Consider the following 19,899-nt stretch of genomic DNA (forward strand, 5'->3'; position numbering starts at 1 on the left):
GGAGCCTGGCGGGCTATAGTCCATGGGGTAGCAAAGAGTTGGACATGACTGAGTGAGCGACTAAGAAACAGATACAAAATTAAGTATCGAGTCTTGGAGGGAGGGGCTGTAAAGCACAGGTTCATGGTGAATCCATCACTGAGCAGGACTCATTTCTAATACCCGAATGTCCTTTCTCAAGTCTAACTGAATATCCTCTTAGCATAGGACTTCTCCTGCAGTCACCTGTCTGTATACCAAGAAGCCTTCAGTGCCAAGAAGATGTACCAGAGCACCAAATCTGAAGCTAAGCATTTGTGTGTATGTTAGTACTAAAAACAAACAAGCAAAACAGAAACAACAAACTTTTGATGTTTTTTTTTTTTTTGTTAGACGATACAAATTTATTGGAAGAGTATGGGGGAAAAAAAGAAAGGCATAAAGAATATAATTAATCCCAACTACCCAGAGATAATAGCTAAGTATAAACATTTTAATGCGTTTTCTTAATAGCAATGTTTTTCTTATATTTAAGTCAATTTTAATTATTATTTTTCAGTACATAATGTACCACTAATTACATCTGCATTAACTAGATCTACCACAAAAGATCATAAATTTATGATACCTCTGTTACGGAGAAATCTGTTGCTAAGACATGAGAATACTATATAGAAGATAGAATTATAATAATCTCTGTTAAAAATAAGATTTTAATTGTTCACAACTTGCTATTGAATGTGATGTGTGCAGTCTCCCTGGCTAGGACTCGCTCCGCTACTTTGGACACGGCCCTCGCCCTGTCCAGGGCGCTCAGGAGCCCGTCCCCTCTTCCTGACTCTGGGCCCTCCAGTCACTTCTTCTTGTCCCTGCTTCTTCTGCTGTCCACGTTGTTGTCAGCACTTCAAAAGTTTTAAGCGCTACGCACTGGCAGAAGCTATACTCCAATAGTCCCGAATCAGTACTCTGGGTGAGTTTTCACAATTTTAGTGCTACCAATTTTGGTTAGGTTCTACAGTATTAAGAGTACAGAAGAGACATTCAGTTATACTTTTTCTATTAACCTCAGTAATCCACAGAAAATTAACAAGGTAGGTCAGAAACAAATATTTTGCTTATACAGTTATGTGAGCCTGAACAGAATGACTTTTTGTCAAGTAGTTTATCCCAATATACTGAGAGTATGATAGTGGTCAACTGCACAGATCCTAGAGTAAGGTACACCTGAATTTAAGTGGCTCTGCAGTCAGTTAAGTGGCTCTGTCTTTGGCAGTCAGCTTAGCGAGAATGTTTCTATGAAGCTCTCCTATTAATGTGTATTTTCTTACCTGCCATTTTATTTTTGAAATATATCAATCTAATCGTCTCCAAGCCTAAAAGATTTAATGATCCTTCACTGTTTAAGGGGCGAACCTAAAATAATAAAAAATAAAATTAATATTTTAACAAGGTTCAAAATTTAAATCATAAAACTTTGACATACTTGTAAAGCACACATTCTTAAGACTTTTATCTTTCCTCTTCAAAATGTAGCCTTCTCAGAAAATCTACAAAAAATTAAAATTAATTCTAACTAGAAGGGTATAAAATTATCTAATTCATAATGATAAAATTTTAAAGAAAGAGTATTCTTGGCAAAAAAAAAGTGAAATATATTTAAACCCTAAATTTAACTTTTAAAGCCACTAGCAAGCAGATGATGATACTAAGATATTAATACAGATACTTTAGGAATCTTATTTGAACTAAATGTACACACAGGACAGAGATAAAACTGTATGAGGAAAGGAAGGTCTGTCAATAAATGGTGATGGAGCAATGGGTATCTACATGGAACAAATGAAACTGAATCCCTACTTCACACATTACACAAAAAATCAATTCCAAATGGATTACATATAAAGGTAGAAGGCGAAACTTTTGAAAGGAAATAAAGATCTTATCTTTAAGACATGGAGGTAGGAAACAGTTTCTTAAGGAAAAAAAAACCATGAACAATAAGAATGATATATTTAACTACATTAAAATTTATCACAATGAATTTTCAGCAATAATAATAAATGTTCCCAAAATACACCATGAAAATTATTTGATAGGTCACAAACAGGAAAAAGATTCACCACACCTATCACTAACCCAGTATCTACAGTATATGAATAACTTCAATAAATCAATTAAAAAAATGATCAACTAAACAGAAATAGGGATAAAAAACATGACCAGGCATTTCACAGAAGAGGAAATATGAACGATGAAGAAACATGAAAGATTATCAACAGCATAGCTAACAGAGGACATACAAATCGACACCCCATGAGGTAGCCCTTGATAACCACAAATAAACTAGTTACAAAACTGAATACTGACAATGGCATGGGTCATTACGAAGTCATATACAGACGGTAGGAGTGTCAACTGGTACAGTTACTTTGGAAAAAACTGTCACTGTCTTGCAAAGCTGAACACTTGCATTCTCTGTGTCCCATCATTTTCATTCCTCAGCATATGACTTAAAAGAAACTCCTGCACATACACACCTGAAGACATATGCTGCAATGTTCACAATAGCAAAAAGCGGGGAAATAACTCATATGTCTGCTAATCAGAAGAATATATAGTGATCTATTCACCCAAGGGACTATTTTATAGCAGTGAAAAGCAATGAAGAAAAATACAGTACAATGTAACATGGATGACTCTTAGACACACAGTAAGTACATGAAGAAAGCAAGGCAAAAGATGATATACAACATTTTATTATTACCTCAAACACAAGCGAAACGAACAATACACTGCCTAGGAATATTTAAATATACAAAAATTCTGTATTTTAAGAAAAGCAAGGGAATGATGAACACAATGTTCAGGATAAAAAATACACAGGTAGATTCAGTGATATTTTGGTAATATTCTGGCTCTTAAGTTAGTTCATAAGAGGTCAGTTTATTATTATGCTTCCTTTATACATATTTCAAAATTCACATCGTAAAAATAAAAGGGAAAATTCATTGTAACCAGTCCGAATTTATAAAATCAAGGACCATATTTAGTTGTTTTATAAAATGTGGCAGTAAACAAGAGCTTTTTCCACTGTTAAGGTTTAAAATTGGGGCAGATTTTGAAATAAGATCTTGGGTACTTTCTTTTACCTATCCCTCTAAACCCTGTCCCTCAACTAATGACACATGCTACATATATCAAGCTATCCTTCTTCATTTTTTGCAAAATAGACATTCTCTAGTGGTAAAAATTTATGTTATCATGGGGGAATGTTAAAGGAAAATATTATAGTTTATTAGGAATATGTGAAACCTTTATTAACAGAACTTTGGTTCTAATTTTAATCACTTTTCTAGCCCATGAAGTTTGTCCTCACAGGATTAAAACTGCATACCATTATGTGAAAAACAGTAAAATTACAAATGAAATGCTCCTTCAGAGTTCCTTAAAGTGAAAGGTAACACTGGCATTTTAAGTTACAGAATGTATTATAGTTTTTCATTATGATAATAATCATACTTTATATAGTGAAACTAAATGCAATAAAAATAGTATGGTGCTGAGCTACCTATAAAATTAACCAGCTTGAATTTTCTTTTTTCTCTTAGCAAAGTCCCAAATTCCCACTTATATTATTACATATGACAGAAAATGCTAAATTAGTGAAAAGCAGCTGAATAGTCATATAGTGTTTCACTTACACTCATTTGTTCACTTAGCCCATATGTTTCCTTTTTTCCTGGCCACACTACACGGCACGCGGGATCTTAGTTCCCTGACCAGGGACTGAACCCACGCCCGCTGCAGTGGAAGTGTGTAGTCTTAACCACTGGGCTGCAAGGAGGTCCAGGCCGTATTTTAATGTTAAATTACCTTTTTGAGTGGGAGAGTCTGAATCCATTCCATGGAGTTCACATCAAAGATGTCAACTGCATTTTCACTGTACACTGAGAGATACGGTGCATTGTAACCTGAGAGACAGGAAGGAGAGAACAGAAGGCTGATTACCTGTTAACTGTTAACTCCAAAACATTCTGAAAGATCTATGCTAAGGAACTGTAGAGTGGAATCCCACCAAATTCCAGTATCAATACAGATAAGCCACATCAAAACATTTTTGAAGTAAAAACCCCATCAATCATAAATGAAGAGGTTTTATGGCCATTATAATACAGAAGGAGTCTGTTAACACCAGGGGTATAATATTCCCTTGCCCAATACTAGTTCTATAAAGGGATTTCATTACATTTAAAATAACTGATTCCTAAAGTAGTTAAGCTCTTGACAGTGAAACAAAGCTACAGAGCAGAGAAATCTTAAGAATTAGGTTCACATTTATGAATGCGTGGTAAAGCATCTGGCACAAAAAATGCTCAACATATACTTATGGATGAACTGAACATCAATAAATGGTGACACAAACAAAGGTTAAATGATTACCCAGGCTAAGGTCACAAATTTTTGGCAGAGCTATTCATAAAAGCCAGATGTTCCAATTCTTATTCTAATTCCAATTCACACAACACTCTCAATTATTTTCTGACTAGGATTCATTCTAAACATGATGCCATAGACAAGAGTGTAAATTTCAAAAGAAACAAAACGTTAAGAATAGTTAAGCCTGGCTAGGTAGGATTACAAGTATTTTTCTTTTTATCTAGATTTCCCAATTTCTCTGTCGTAACATATGTGGCTCTTCTACATTTTCTTATACTGAACTTTTAAGCTTGACTGTCCTCATACCCACCATTCCTCCTATCTTGTTGCAGTGGAAGAGAATTCCCATCCTGCTCCATATCCTTCTTCCTGTGTTCTGACTTCCAGCCTCTTTGGCCTTCTTACTCTGTTTCTTATATTTAGCACAAGGTCAACCTTTTCCTGGCTCCCTAGTGGCTAGTTCCCTTCAGCATTTAAACATGCTCCAAGTATCTTCCACTAAAAACAAAACCGGCTGGATGAGATGCTCCTCCCGTGTGCCTCTACAGAACTTGTACTTTGGCTACCAGAGCACTTAGACCTTACTGTAACTTGTTCTGTCAGGAATCCCTTCTACTGCATTCTGTGCTCTGTGAGGGTGAGACTGTCTATTTTGCTCACTGTTATATCTCTTTCAGTGAAATAACACAGAAGTTTTATGAGTTTTATGAGCTGTTAATCTTCACAAGCACTGTATCTGGGGGGGACCATGAACATAACTCCTTAGGGTTATTCCAAAATAAAAGCATGCTGCTGCTAAGTCGCTTCAGTCATGTCTGACTCTGTGTGACCCCATAGACGGCAGCCCACCAGGCTCCCTTGTCCCTGGGGTTCTCCAGGCAAGAACACTGGAGTGGGTTGCCATTTCCTTCTCCAGTGCATGAAAGTGAAAAGTGAAAGGGAAGTCGCTCAGTTGTGTTTGACTCTTAGTGACCCCATGGACTGCAGCCCACCAGGCTCCTCCATCCGTGGGATTTTCCAGGCAAGAGTACTGGAGTGGGTTGACATTGCCTTCCTTGAAATAAAAGCATATGTGTTTTTAAAAATCTATCTAAGTAAAATATTCCATAAAACGATTAGCTTTAATTATGTTCCTGTTAATGTTGACCTCACTGGCCTAGGTATGGTTTAACTAGGTATGGTTAACTTACTACTACTACTACTAAGTCACTTCAGTTGTGTCCAACTCTGTGGGACCCCATGGACTGCAGCCCACCAGGCTTCTCTGTCCATGGGATTCTCCAGGCAAGAACACCGGAGTGGGTTGACTTAACCATACCTTAATGAGGTTAACTAGGTATGGTTATTTTCTGTACCAAGATAATTAATGCCTAGGAAAAACCTCAAAGATGACTTAAAAAAAATGCTGTTAATAATTATAAATACACATAGGAGATGAAGTAGAAGGAAAAGGAAAGAGACAGCAAAGTAAGGCAGCCAAAAGTAAAACTCTTACAACAAGAGGAAGGATTCGCTGGCCACATCAGTTCCTGTTGTCTAGATCTTCGGCCCTGGCAGTCAGTGTATATTCCAATGCTGTTAAAACACAGCAGGTATTCTTTACTGGAGATTTCAACCGCACAGATGGCATCCATTGGTTGATGTGCAATAAATGAGAGTGTATTGTCATTTGAATGGAGCATACTGTATGGACTTCCTTCTCCATTCAGGGGATATCTTAGAAATCCAGACTGGAATCCCACACAGAGTTGCTCACTGAAGATTGCCATCCACTGGACGTTGTATGGGACTTGAATTTCCTTAAATTTTCTGTGACGCGTCTTGCTCTGAAATAGTTCATAACAGAGGACCTGCCTTTTCATAGCCACACACAAGCATGTAAGAGCTCCATGACGCACTTTTCCAGAAGTTATTGTTTGACAGCCTTTAGTTTCTGCCAGCTTATAAAAATCAGTCTCTCGCCCGTCCAGAGCTGACATAGGAAAAAGTCGGACGTGTCGATTTCGTCCTGAGATCACGGCAACAAGTTGATCATTTGGAATGAGTTCTATCTGATGAATCTTCTTATTGTCACCAACTCTAATAATTTCTGTGCAAATAAAGAATAATGAATCAACTGCAAAATAGTGTTTTGTTTATTAATCATATCCCAATTATACTCAAAGGAATATGTTAACTTATAATAAAGATAGAGATACACACAGAAAAACTAAGATATCAGAAACCATATGGAGAAAGAGGAAGATAATCACACTCACTGTAAGATAATTTAACCTACCTACAGTAAGGTATTAAATTTAGCACTGAGATTTCTGGCAGCCATGGCAAAGAGTTCCTATGTGATAAAACATGACAGATCTTTAAGAAAAACCTTTTCACTCTCACCAAATTCTAGTGAAGTTTTACCATGGGGTTACTATTTTTAAAAACTGACTCACATTTCATTAAAGGTATTTCTTTGGGTAACAAATTAATGAAGTTTAAATACATTGTTTTCCCATGATCTTACTTGATATAAAGATCAAATCAGTCAATCCTAGAGGAAATCAGTTCTGAATGTTCACTGGAAGGACTGATGCTGAAGCTCCAATAGTCTGACCACCTGATGCGAAGAACTGACTCATTGGAAAAGCCCTTGATGCTGGGAAAGATTGAAGGCAGGAGGAGAAGAGGATGACAGAGGACAAGATGGTTGGATGGCATCACCAACTCAATGGACATGAGTTTGAGCAAGCTCCGGGAGTTGGTGATGGACAGGGAAGCCTGGTGTGCTGAAGTTCGTGGGGTCGCAAAGAACTGGACACAACTGAGCAACTGAAATGAACTAAACTGAACTGAACTGGATATAAAGACATAATTTAGAGGCATTCAAGAATGCTAAACTAAATGGGTTCCTTTTTTATTTCACCTAGTATTTAATTTCTCTCTAAAAAAAACTCTGTTGTATTAACTTGTGGAATAAAAGAACCCAACAACAAACATTTTAATGACTGTTACTGCTTCTAGTACATTAGAACAATGGAAAAATCAAGTTGTGTTTTTCTTTCATGTACTATCTTTAGAAATGCGGTCTGAGTTTATACAGCAGAACTATTAAACAAAATGACACAGGAAAGAAAATATACATGGAAATTTTAGAACTCAAGAGGATTATAGAAATTTAAAAAATTATCTTTTGACTTATAAATGTATCAAATTAAGTCTGGAAAATTTCAATTACAGAATACAGAAGAGCAAAGACTGTTCTTTTTAGAGTTTAAAATCTAGAGTTTAGAATTTTGTATCAATAATATTTTCTCCACAATATTTCCTCTTACCATCTTTGGTGACATGCACAACAAATAACCCTTCTTCATTCCCCAAAGCTATTCTTTCATGATCTATACAAGACACAAATATGAAATATTTTTATTAGGTGAAAACTTATACAAAACTCACAGTATAAAACAGATAAAGAAATATGGTACAAAAAAACTGAAATAAAAATAATTAAAATATAGCATTAACTTATACTATTAAATTTCCTTTCAGATTACTGTAGTAAATATTATCTCACGTCTTTTTTAATAGAACAATCGCTAGAAAATAATTTCTATCAATGCTTACAAAAATAAAGAAATGTTTATTCAATAAAAGGTGAAAAAAAACTCTAGTTTGTCAGCACCCTGGATCCAGTTCCATTTCTCATTTGGAGACGGAAAAATTGTGAAAGGCATTTGAACTTTACTCATCAAACTTTTCATTATTTACTACAAAGTAACAAGAGTTGGCTTTTGTTACACAAGAAGATGGCAAAAATTTAAATTTCCAGACACAGAAGCTGCCATTTTTGAGGGTATTTTATATATGGGCAGTCTGTTACAAATTCCATCTTACTTAAACTTTGCAATAACCTTTGCAAAGTAATTAGTACCTGTATTTTACCTAGGAAACTTATGCTTTATAAAACAGCTTATGCATTAAGAAGCAACTTTTTCGAAGTTGCGTAAGGATAAAATAGATTTGGTAATAGGTTCATCTTTAGCACTGTTGCTTTTTCAGAGGAAAATACATTAGAAAAGTTTATTCATTCTTGTTTACTGAGAAATAAAGCTTTAATATGGTCTCATTCAGGCAATAAACATTTACTGAGCATCTGTGATATAACACATACTATGTCAGACATCAGGGATTCCTAATGAAAGCCAATCCCTGCTGACAAGGTATATAAACAATTATAACAAGATAAATGTTATAAATCCATACCTATGATTGCAGCTGCCTGGGTTGTTTTAATGAGGGGCAGAGTGCTGTCATAAGCCTCTTTGGGAACATAGACTGAGCGGTCTCTGAATTTGTTTTTCTTCAAAATCTTGTGCAATTCACTCAGTACTCCCACCCACTTACTCTTCTCATTTTCACTATCAGCTAGCATCAGGATGGAACATTTGTTACTAGATGCTGAGAGCTGGGAAGCTGTGACCTGGAAAAATTTAATCAAAATTCATGATATTAGAAACATCTTGACATCTTTTCAGCCAGCCATCTTTTAAGCCAGTTTTATGCTTATGCTAGTTTGCTTTGCATTAGCCAGCAAATGAGCACTCATTAAGTCATACCTTTAATAGAGTTTACTTATTCATAACGTTAGTGTCATTTGGAGAAGGCAATGGCACCCTACTCCAGTACTCTTGCCTGGAAAATCCCATGGACGGAGGAGCCTGGTAGGCTCCAGTCCATGGGGTCGCTAAGAGTCGGACACAACTGAGCGACTTCACTTTCACTTTTCACTTTCATGCATTGGAGAAGGAAATGGCAACCCACTCCAGTGTTCTTGCCTGGAGAATCCCAGGGACGGGGGAGCCTGGTGGGCTGCCGTCTATGGGGTTGCACAGAGTCGGACACGACTGAAGCAGCTTAGCAGCAGTGTCATTTGTATTTTCTTTGCTACAGAGTGCCAGAATACATCACAAAAAACTCATTACACATAGTCATTTAACAACAGCCACTGACATTTATTGAGTAATAACTGAGCACTAGGCACTGATCAAAGCGCTTTATAAGTATTAACTCATTTAACTCTATCAACATCTTTCTCCAGGCAAGAATACTGGAGTGGGTGGCCATTTCCTATTCCACCGGATCTTCCCGACTCAGGGATTGAACTTGCATCTCCTGAATTGGCAGGTGAATTTTTTACCACTGTGCCACCTGGGAAGTCCATCAAAATCTTTACAAGATAGGTATTAATGCAGAGAAATTAATTTCTCCAAGGGCACACAACTAGACTGGAATCCTGTGTCCAGGCTCATAAGTACTACACAATACTGATTTTCAACCCATTTTAAAAAAGTAAAAAATGCTCAGAAATACTTAGATTCTGTTACTTCATAACAATAACTTAGAGAAGACCATTTGAACTAATATTTAAATGAAGGTTTATCACTTTACAATGACCCCATAATCAGAATACTTACTTTATGTATATATGGATCCTTTATTAAAAGTAATTTAAGCAACAGAGACAATAAAATCCCACAATTAGAATCAGGTAAGATAAGTGCACCTGTGTAGTTTCCCTTGGTAGCTGGAGAGAGAACAGTTTTCGGTCTGGGAACTGAGAGACTAAGTATGGTCTTAGATACAAGATACATACTTGTACTAAGTATATAGGCATACCATCAAGAGAATAGTCCTTTTTTTTAAACCTCCATTATCTTACTTAACTCATCAGTTTGAGACTGCACTGTGTTAGACAGCCTCCAAAGATGTCTACCAACAATTTTTCCTACAGAATTTCACTCTTCTTATCTAAAAATGCAGTCTATTTCCCCTTCTTTTATGTCTGGGATGACCTCATGACTTACTTTGGCCAACAGAATATAGAAGGGTTATTGTGCCTGTTTTGAGCCTAGTCCTTAAAAGGCCTGGCAGCTTTTCTTCTCCTCTCTTGGAAGCCAGTCACGGAGAACTCAGCCAGACTAGTGAATGATTAGAGCCCACATGGAGAGAGTCTGCAAAGAGAACTGAGGTGGCCCAGAGACCAGCCAAGTACCAGGGTTAACAGCCAGAACCAAGGCCTCAGATGTGAAAGTAAGGCTGTTTTGGCTATTTCAGCCCCAAATGAGCTGAATGCAGCCATATGAGTGACTCCAGTTGACACCAGAACTGACCCACATAATGGTGAAAAATAAATAAGCTGGTAAGTTTTGGAGTGGTTATTACAGAGCAATAGAACTGAAACATTCTAACTTGTAAACAAGATCTTAAAGAAACTTTTATTTTTTTAAAAAATTGAGAAATCTCACACTTATTCAATTCTTCTTGTAGTACTACTTATCTGAAAATTGAATGTGATTCAAAAATATTATCCAAGATGAAACCTATTTTAGAAGCCATATATTCAAGCCTTCTATTGGTCTTCTACTAATTCAGTGTTCACTTTGCACAAATTGTCTGTAAGATTTGGTTATATTCCAAGTAAGTTTGTGATCTATAGAGAGAGGTAAAACATTTAGTTTTTAAAAGCAAATAATTCAGTGATCAAATTATAACACACAGACTTACTCTAAATATACAGGGTATATCTTTTCGACTTGCATGAATAACATCAGAAGCCAAGACTGAACTCACAGAAAATTCTTCATCCCTGAAGGAAAAGTGAAACATTAAAAGTTAGCGTATGTGGGGGGTGTGTGTGTGGTTTTGGGTTTGCATCTAAATAACACATATGAAGCAATCCTCAAAATTTAATTGCACAGAACACCCAAACTGAATTTTTAAAATTTTTGAATTTTCTTTCTTTGTAACTGATAGTGCCAAAAGTAACGTATCAGGTGTGATTTAACAGTGCCACATGACACAAGAGTTAGAAATGGTTTCTGGCTTACTCAGTGTCACAATGCCAGTAAGTACGGGACACGTGGATTTGGATCCTAGTAGGTCTCCAGCAGACTGTCCCCTCTTTGCTCTGATAATACATGTCAAGTGCCCTCAACACAGCTCATCTGACATTTTACTGTTCCTTCAACACAGCTCATCTGACGTGCTACTGTTCCTTAGGAAATCCTAAGACAGATCCCTTCCACAATAATCTATTCCTTGTGATTTCCTTAATTTGGTTATTGGTACCATCATTCTCTTGATCTTGAAGATTTGACATCTTAGTTTTATCTTTGATTCTTCTCCCTATCTTTCTATATTTGGTCCTTAGCAGGTTCTGTTAAATTTTCCTTGCTAATATTTTAAAGTTTCTTGCAAATAAAGAAATGTATTTCTTTATGTTTCACATGTATGGGGAAGATAATGTGTTTTAGATGCTGGTATGAAATGCTTATGTGAGCCAGAACGGGAAATTTTAGTTTTGAGCACGGGTCTGGAGACATATGTTCGGGAGTCATCTCAATGCGGAGATGATGCTTGAAGCTATAGGAGTAAATAAGATCACTGAGGGAGAATGCCTGGAGTCTCGAGAAGGGGTTGAGTAGAGGAGAGAGTCTGAAAATGAGACCAGAAACATTTAAGAGATGTACTTAACTTAAATGTTCACGGCTTCATTTTACATTCCAAGAGCCTGTCTGATTTTGAGATTTTCATTTCCTTTCCTCACATTGAAATTATACTGAAGCCTTTGCTTTAGGTGATGATACAGACATTACACATTAGGCCTCTAGTACCCCAGAAGCCTTTAACTGGTCTTTTGGTTTTCAAGCATTAACCTCTTTTCCCAGACCCCCAGACCCAACATGCATACACACGCACATCAACCTGTTCTATAACTATACGATACTTCCAGTTTGTAATTATGTTGTGATTACAGTATTAGTAAATGAGAAAATTACTGTGAAATTAGATTTAAATAAAAACATGGGAATATAATCAGAAGAAAAATCACACAGTTTGTATTTCTGTGTTGCAAAGATACACATATTTTCATCTCTGAAACTTACCTCATGTCAATCACTTGACTGACTACAACACTGGGCTGAGATGCCTTTCCTTCGGCAATATCGTACAGAAAGAGCTTGAAGTCACAGACTACAGCCAGTGCTCTTTGCCATCCTTTCTTCACTCCAGCTGGCTTAGGGATCTTAGGCAAACAAACAAGCAAAACAACCCGAACTGAAACGTCAATCAGAACCCCTTTAATTACACATGTAACTGCAGGGTGAAAACCTAAAGACAACATACACATGCTGTACGTCTGCCACCGTGGTTGGTAAAGCAGCAGATGGAACACATACATCATTAATGACATGAGCAAGAGGGAGAACACATTCTTCAAACACGGAATGACATTTGATTCTGAAAAATTTTTAACAGTACCATTTTAATTTTCTCTAGTAATTCATTAAAATAACATTCATAGATTTCTAAGTGGCATAGAAGCCAAATTTGGTAATAGGATGAAAGGCAGTGTATACTTTAAATATTATTCAAGATTATAAGTAAGATTACATCTTGACAATATCTCATACTTCATAAGCATATACCACCTCTCCAGCAAGACTAAGTGCTACAGATTCCTTTAAGGAGATTTAAACATCTGAACATTACGCTGTAGGGACAGTACAGAAAATTTTGAGACACTGTAGAATTTATTCCAAACAAAAGCCAGGTTTTTGTTTTCAAATCATTTCTCTGAATGAAATAAAATTGTTAGGTGAATTTTATTCTCCGAATTTTCGGTCAAGGACTATGTCTGTAAGGTAATTGACTTTTCTTAATTCATTAATAAACCTTAAAAGATTAGTCTAAATCCAACCTAACCATACTTACCCTGACATGCCCTTCATATGCTGTTCCTATTCCTTTCTGTGGATCTATACCCAGAGGACCTTTTGTCTGTTCAGGAGGAACTGGACAAGCAGTTGGAGCTTTGTTTACACAAGTTATGTGACATGAAAATCCACACACTTCGGAGGGGAAAAAAGAAACAGTGTTCAAGAAAAATTCATTTTTACAAAGAGAACATTCACTGAGCACTCATTATAGGCAAAGTGTCACGTCAGATGAATGTTTATCTCTGGTTTTATTTTAAACCATTTTTGTCATCTGGATTTGCTCATAGGTAAGACTTGCAATGAGAAATAGTAAATACTTCTTTTCATTACTGTAATATTATTGTTCTGTATTAACACTAGTGATCAAAATGAGAAGCAAATAAATGGCAAAAAATCTAATCTTGAGAATAAAATGACCGTTTTAAACTGAATTTCTAAAAAAGCAGCTTCTGGAGTTCTAACTCTTCATCTCACTGCAGTTGGGTACTTATTCTGAAATTTCTTTTATAGGAATCACCGATGGACATTAAATTACCTGACATCTCTGCAATATCTGGCAAACTTTACCAATCCCTCTCTTTGAAATTTAAATGGCTCAATGATTAAAAAGGTATTTACATTTTAGGAGTTGTTGATATTATTATATATATTTAAACTACTACGAAGATAATAACAATAGTTATCTTTCTTGGGTGTTTTTAATTTTTTGCAATAATCTGCAGTAATCTAAGAGAGGTACAATGCCACCATTTACATATGGACTTTGCAGGGGTCACAGAACTCATAAGTGACACTGCTGGAATTCAAAACCAGGCAGTCTGGCTTAGAGCCTGCATACATTACTACTAACAGTATGGCCATGAGACCTCTTGATACTTACATGATGAACCTGAGATAAATAAAAATAAACTCTCTCCCATTGAGACTTGGTTGGTTGAGAATTAAAGGTTAAAATATCTAAAATGAACAAGCTTGTTTGGAGGGGTGACAGACTAAGAATATCTATTCAGACAATTCCTACTCTAGGGGGGATCCTGGAGAATATTTTGAAAGAATAAAAGTGGAACTGAAGCGATAGCATCATGGGAACACATACACATGGGGAAATGAACTGAATATCACAAATAGATATAAAACCAACAAAGAAGGAAGAGGGACTAGCATTAACTATCAAAAACTATCCATCTTCTGTAAGACAGCTCATTCACTTCTAAGTAGAGGATCTAACAAATTATAATTTGTTTTACTAAGCAAAAAAATCTCACTTTTATCAGGTAATGGAAACAACAAAATTATTGCCTTATACTGAATCTAACTTCAATCAACCAAGAAGACTTAAAATGACAGGAATCTTGAGAGGCTATAACCACATTATTCAACATTTATAAAAGTTTGGGCATAGTCTAATGTGTCCCCACTGTTTTATAGGGTAGTTTCAAAGAGTCTGAAGAAAGGCCCAATTTCATGGCATGGGACCTGAGAAGGGAAGAGAGTTGGAAAGATCTCAAAAATTCCTACTACAGAATTGCAAAGGATTCTGATTCATAAAAAATGACAAGGGACCTAAAGCCAAGCAGTTGCCCAGGATTCCTTCTGATGAACAGATTAAAAAAGTCACATTTGTAAGTACTGGCGAAGTTTCACAATGAGACAAGGCTTAAAAACTGTACAAATTCTTCCTGTAGACTTTAGACCCTTCCTAGTCAATGGCAGAGCTTATTCATTCTCAGATTATTATGTTATCTTTATCTTTTAGCTCCCCTTATTTATGTTTCCCAAGGCTTGGTCCTCATATTTACTCTCTTTTTCACTCTTATGTTTTCCCTGGAAAACATCATTCATATTCATCACTTCACATATTCATAACTCAACTCTCTTATCTCTCATGTCTGCCCATTTTCTTTTGTTTTAAATCCAAGCATCTAAGAGACTAGTTAGGATAATACAATCTGGATCTTCTCCGTGAGTTGTGAGAACTAGTCAGACATAGAACAATGCCTAAAAGCAGAGAGCAGGCGTTATGCAAGCATGTGATGGATGAATCAATGAATGGTAGGGGGAATCCTCTGCTACTAACACTGGGAATAAAATATCTTTTGAGGCATTATAGCAGACATTTAATATTTCTAAAAAGATGCCGCATTGTTTACTTAATAATAACTTCTCTAACAAACTAAGCAAGAGTAAAATTAAATGAACAGATTCAAGAATAACTTTCACCTGTTTTGTCATATAGGTTACCATCTGGGGGACCACAAATTCACCTGAATAACGAAACAAAGGTGAACGCAACACAAATCTATCTCCCCGGAACATGCTTCTAGGAACTATCTGTCTAGTTTCCAATACTCAACAGACTTTAGCAAGGTGCTCAGTTTATTATCCAAAGAAAAGCAAATGATTAAGTCAAATAAATAAACATTTATATACCTTCTAAAGAGAAAGCTTTTTGATTACAATTTAGGGAGTAAACGTTAGGACTCTAAAGTCACATTTTCTTACTATTTAATTCTTACCTTCACAAGAACAGCCTTGTCTTATCAAACCCACCATCAAAGATGTACACTGATGACACTTGGTGGGAGTAGTAAAAGATTTGACAAAAAACTGATGAATCTTGCGCTGCAAAACAAATTGATAAAAATCATTTAAAAATTCATTAATAAAAATCACATTTCCATAATGTGAACCTCTGTGAACACACCAGCTGCTATGTTTTCTAATTCGAAATTAGAATGTTTTCTAATTCCTTTCTATAATTCATACCCTTCAAATATTTTTATTAGACAATATTGAGCTGGAGTGTTCTAAAGATAATGTAAGAAGTTAAATGATAATCAACTGCTCTTGAATGCCACTTGAAAAGTTATAAAATAAATTGTAGTTTTTTTTCCCCACAAATTTTGACTTCAGGGCTTTTGTAATTCCTCAGATTGTGCTTTGGCAATGAGTTGAGTAAAAGTTTCTGTATTTATACCTATATAAAAAAAAGAAATGGGCTTTTATATCTTCATATGAAAGACAAAGAGTAATTTAAAGCTCCTGTCCCTACTATAAACCACGTATTTGATTTTCTGAGACCAAGAACAAATAATATGTTTAACAAATATCTTTCCTCCCTTGGAAGCAGGCAGTATGACACTTGAGCAGATAAGAACACACATGTATTATTCCAGAGACAGACTGAAAATCCAGCATTTAAAGCAGTCATGCAAACCAATCTATTCTAGAAGTTCCTTGGGACCTAGTTTCAAAGCAGCATTCGGATTTGACTTTATTCTAAGTAGAATACAGGCTGTCTTTCAATGGCTTTATAATTTCTGTATGTGGCTGAGCAAAAGTCAAAGTGCAGATATTGTGCCAGTGCTTCACTATTATCTCATTTAATGGAGACAATGCCTCTGGGAAGATAGGTATATTTCTTTTTATAGATGAATAAAGTGAGACTCAGAGAGATTAAATAAGTACGAAATAATAATAGTTAGTTACTGGTAGAGTTAAAAGTCAAGCCCAGATCTGATTCTGCCATCTTTCAAAGTTTGACTATTCAAAAACATGTAAATGAAAAATATGATCTTAAAAAAAAATCAGATGGCATAAGACATAGTTAGGTCAACACTAGGAGCCTCCATGCCTATGAAAAATATCTAATTTGTTAACATCACATCAATTTTTGCTCAACATTTCTCCTGTATACTGATCTTATTCTTAGTTTCTTGCACTTTTAGGAACTATTAGAGTAAAATTTCTAGTGCTGATAACATTTTCAGTTGTTCAAAATGAATTAATGAAACAATTCAGTTTGTTACTAATTTGTTCTGTAGGCTTTTAATACAGTGAAAGAGTAGTCAACTGCTCAAGGTAAGTAGCTCTGTCCTTTTTTCCTTTTTCCAAAAGATAAGAAGACATGTTTGAAATGACAATAATGAAACAACTGTGCCAGTGACAAATTTAATAGTATCACTTCACACTATCCAAAAATTACTTACAAAACACATTCATTATACACTTCTTCTCCAGAGATCTACTCAGAATATCATAATTTTAACTGAGTATGCAACAATAGGAAATATAAACAACATTTTAGCAGAACATTAATTTTAAATGATCAAGTGGCAGGTGCTGGTTAAACTGTAAGACATAGACATTATTTATTAATAAAGATTAAAAGGCCCATGTTTCACTAATTCCAACTAAGGATAGTATAATATATAACATGCGCTTGTGCTAAGTTGCTTCAGTGGTGTGTGACTCTAGGGTCTATTCAGTCCTAAATTCTAGACTACTTGGCTTCTGGAGGTTTCTAAGATCCCCTTTCTTGTCTTCTGGTCAATATCTGATTTCTAATACTTCCACAAAAGGTAGCTGGAGGAAGAGAAAAAAAAAAGTCTAGTAAAAGGGCATTAAACCTAAAGCATGAACACATTAATTTTAGGTTATGCAGTAATTTGGAGTATAATGAGAAATAACTATAACCTCAAAATTTAAAGAGGTGGATATGAAGAAGTGTTCTTTTCATTCCTATTTTGTTGGTGCTGCAGACTTCAAGCTACTCAATGGATGAGTTAAAATACTTGTGAGAACAAAGTAGAGCCAATCCTTCTTGCAAACTTGCAAACTAGTGGTTGTACACAATTAGGATTCAACACTATAGCAGACAAGTAAAGGTGACTTTATCTGGAGCAAACCCTTCTTAAATATTTTTTAAATAACTTTTTTTCCCTTTAAATACTTTTATATTGAGATAATTGTAGATTCAATCTTTTAGAAACCATGAAGTAAACTTTATTTTGTAGAGAGGGACAATAGGTGTACAAAAATTAATATTCAGTCCATGAAATATTATCACCCGTGCTTTGTGGAGGGCCCTCCAATTTAATTTTGTCTTACTTAAAAAAAAAAAAAATTCATCCTGATGATCCACCGTCAATCTTTCCCCATGAAATCGATCACCCAATCTAATGTGATCTACACAGGTCCTTGGATATGTATATATCCTTATGAATTAGACACATTTGGGTGTTGATAACTTATATAAATGTGATTTTGTTGCACTTCAGCCATATTTTACCTATCTTTCTCCTATTTCCAACTCTGCTGACATAAACAGCAGTAAGCGTCTCGTTATAGTTCTGTGTAAAATTTTTTCTTAAGGAATGAGATGGTTGGGTTAGATGGTATATGCTCATTCCATACTAACAGACTTCAAAACAGTGAATTTCAGAAGATGGAAATAAAGCAAAACAATTTGCATGTTTGTCCTACCTTTCTCAGTGGTGATTATTTCCATTCATATAGAATTTATTCTCTTTCTCAGCTTTTATGTTTGTAATTTTGAGGAAACCAGTAGTAAAAATCATGCCAAATACAAAAAGCAGAAGAAATCCATTCTCTCTCTCTCTCTGTTTTTTAGAACACACCATGCTTATAACTAGATTGAATACCTTCGATGGAAAGCCAGTTGAACCAGGGCATCCCTTTTTCCTTAAGGTTGGTGTATGAACTGGAAGTGGAGTAGAGTCTACAGTCTGAATCCAGGGGAAAAGAGGAAATAAATGTCATAAAACACTCCATCTACTTCAAACATCATTTAAAATAAATGTAAGTACAGCCAAACAAAATAGCATAAGGAAAAATTATCTCAAGGAACTAAAATTCTCACTGTTGATAATTTAAATTCTTTCTGCAATATCTACAAATAAAACATTAGTATTTGTTCAATTTGTAAAAACTACTTCAATCTGGAAATTTAAAAATAAGTAAGTTGTAAAAGAGAATCTATAGACAAACATAAGAAAGTCATAGCATCTCGCCTACATTAAAAATGAGGATATTAAATTTTAATTTTCAAGTTCAACTGAAAATACCATATTAATTCTATAAAATATCTGAGAGTTTTTATCAAGATTTATAATAAAATATTGAGAAGAGTCCTTTAACTCCTTTGACTTCTGTATACAGAATGCATATTACACATATGGAAAACAATTCTGTGGATTTGTGTGTTTGTGTGTAGAGATTAAGAGAGAGTGAGTGAGCACCTGTGAGACAGATATAGAGATATACTGATTGATGGGTTGATTAGTGGGATTTTGTGAAGAAAGTAATTTCTAAGAAGGGAGTTAGATTATTTAATATGATTGGAATTCAGAACTGACAGAAATTTAACTACAAGTTATATCTTTATGCAGTATTTCTATTAAGATATTTCTTTGAATGAAAGGATTTTACTGGATGCTATTGTGGAAAAAAGAGAGATCACTTATTAGCAAAGTGTAAAAAAAAATACACAAAGAATGACTTCCTTTAGGATGCTAAGCAAGCAAGAGGAAAAAGCTAGCTTTGTATAAAGTTACAGAATATTCTAAAACATTTAGAGAAAAAATGAATGGTCCCTTTTTGTCTCTGTTACCATGTAAGCTCCAAAACCCAAATATTTTATACACATGGAATTTAGGTGGGCTTCTCAGAGTTTTCTATTTAATTGTGAGTTTAGTTCTAATTTCAAGCTTGAAAAAAGTATTAAACTCAATATTTAAAAAAAAAAACATGAAATAACAGAGAGGAATACAAAACCTTTTTGAAAGTTACTAAAGAAAAATTCACAGGAAACAGAATTGTCACTTGAATTTACACAGAAAGTCCAAGAGAAGTTTTCAGAATTAGAAGGAGTGAAGTAGGGGTGCTGAATCCAAGATCAACAGAATTCATAAAGAATAGC

At 35.2% G+C, this 19,899-nt stretch overlaps 1 protein-coding gene across 11 annotated transcripts in view; it reads right to left on the bottom strand.

Moving 5' to 3' along the window:
• Nucleotides 1-19,899, bottom strand: part of CDC42BPA (CDC42 binding protein kinase alpha) — a 297,315-nt gene that overhangs the window by 18,049 nt on the left and 259,367 nt on the right. For all 11 annotated transcript variants that reach the window (XM_024976363.2, XM_059875458.1, XM_024976359.2 and 8 more), the window contains 10 exons: nucleotides 18,623-18,706; nucleotides 15,695-15,800; nucleotides 13,174-13,310; nucleotides 12,345-12,484; nucleotides 10,963-11,044; nucleotides 8,662-8,878; nucleotides 7,734-7,796; nucleotides 5,912-6,505; nucleotides 3,853-3,950; nucleotides 1,308-1,392 (listed from right to left, as the gene is read on the bottom strand). In XM_024976363.2, the coding sequence (XP_024832131.1) occupies nucleotides 1,308-1,392; nucleotides 3,853-3,950; nucleotides 5,912-6,505; nucleotides 7,734-7,796; nucleotides 8,662-8,878; nucleotides 10,963-11,044; nucleotides 12,345-12,484; nucleotides 13,174-13,310; nucleotides 15,695-15,800; nucleotides 18,623-18,706 (1,606 nt within the window). The remainder of the gene's footprint in view (nucleotides 1-1,307; nucleotides 1,393-3,852; nucleotides 3,951-5,911; nucleotides 6,506-7,733; nucleotides 7,797-8,661; nucleotides 8,879-10,962; nucleotides 11,045-12,344; nucleotides 12,485-13,173; nucleotides 13,311-15,694; nucleotides 15,801-18,622; nucleotides 18,707-19,899) is intronic.

Source organism: Bos taurus, chromosome 16 (assembly GCF_002263795.3).
Source record: "Bos taurus isolate L1 Dominette 01449 registration number 42190680 breed Hereford chromosome 16, ARS-UCD2.0, whole genome shotgun sequence".
Taxonomy (NCBI): domain Eukaryota; kingdom Metazoa; phylum Chordata; class Mammalia; order Artiodactyla; family Bovidae; genus Bos; species Bos taurus.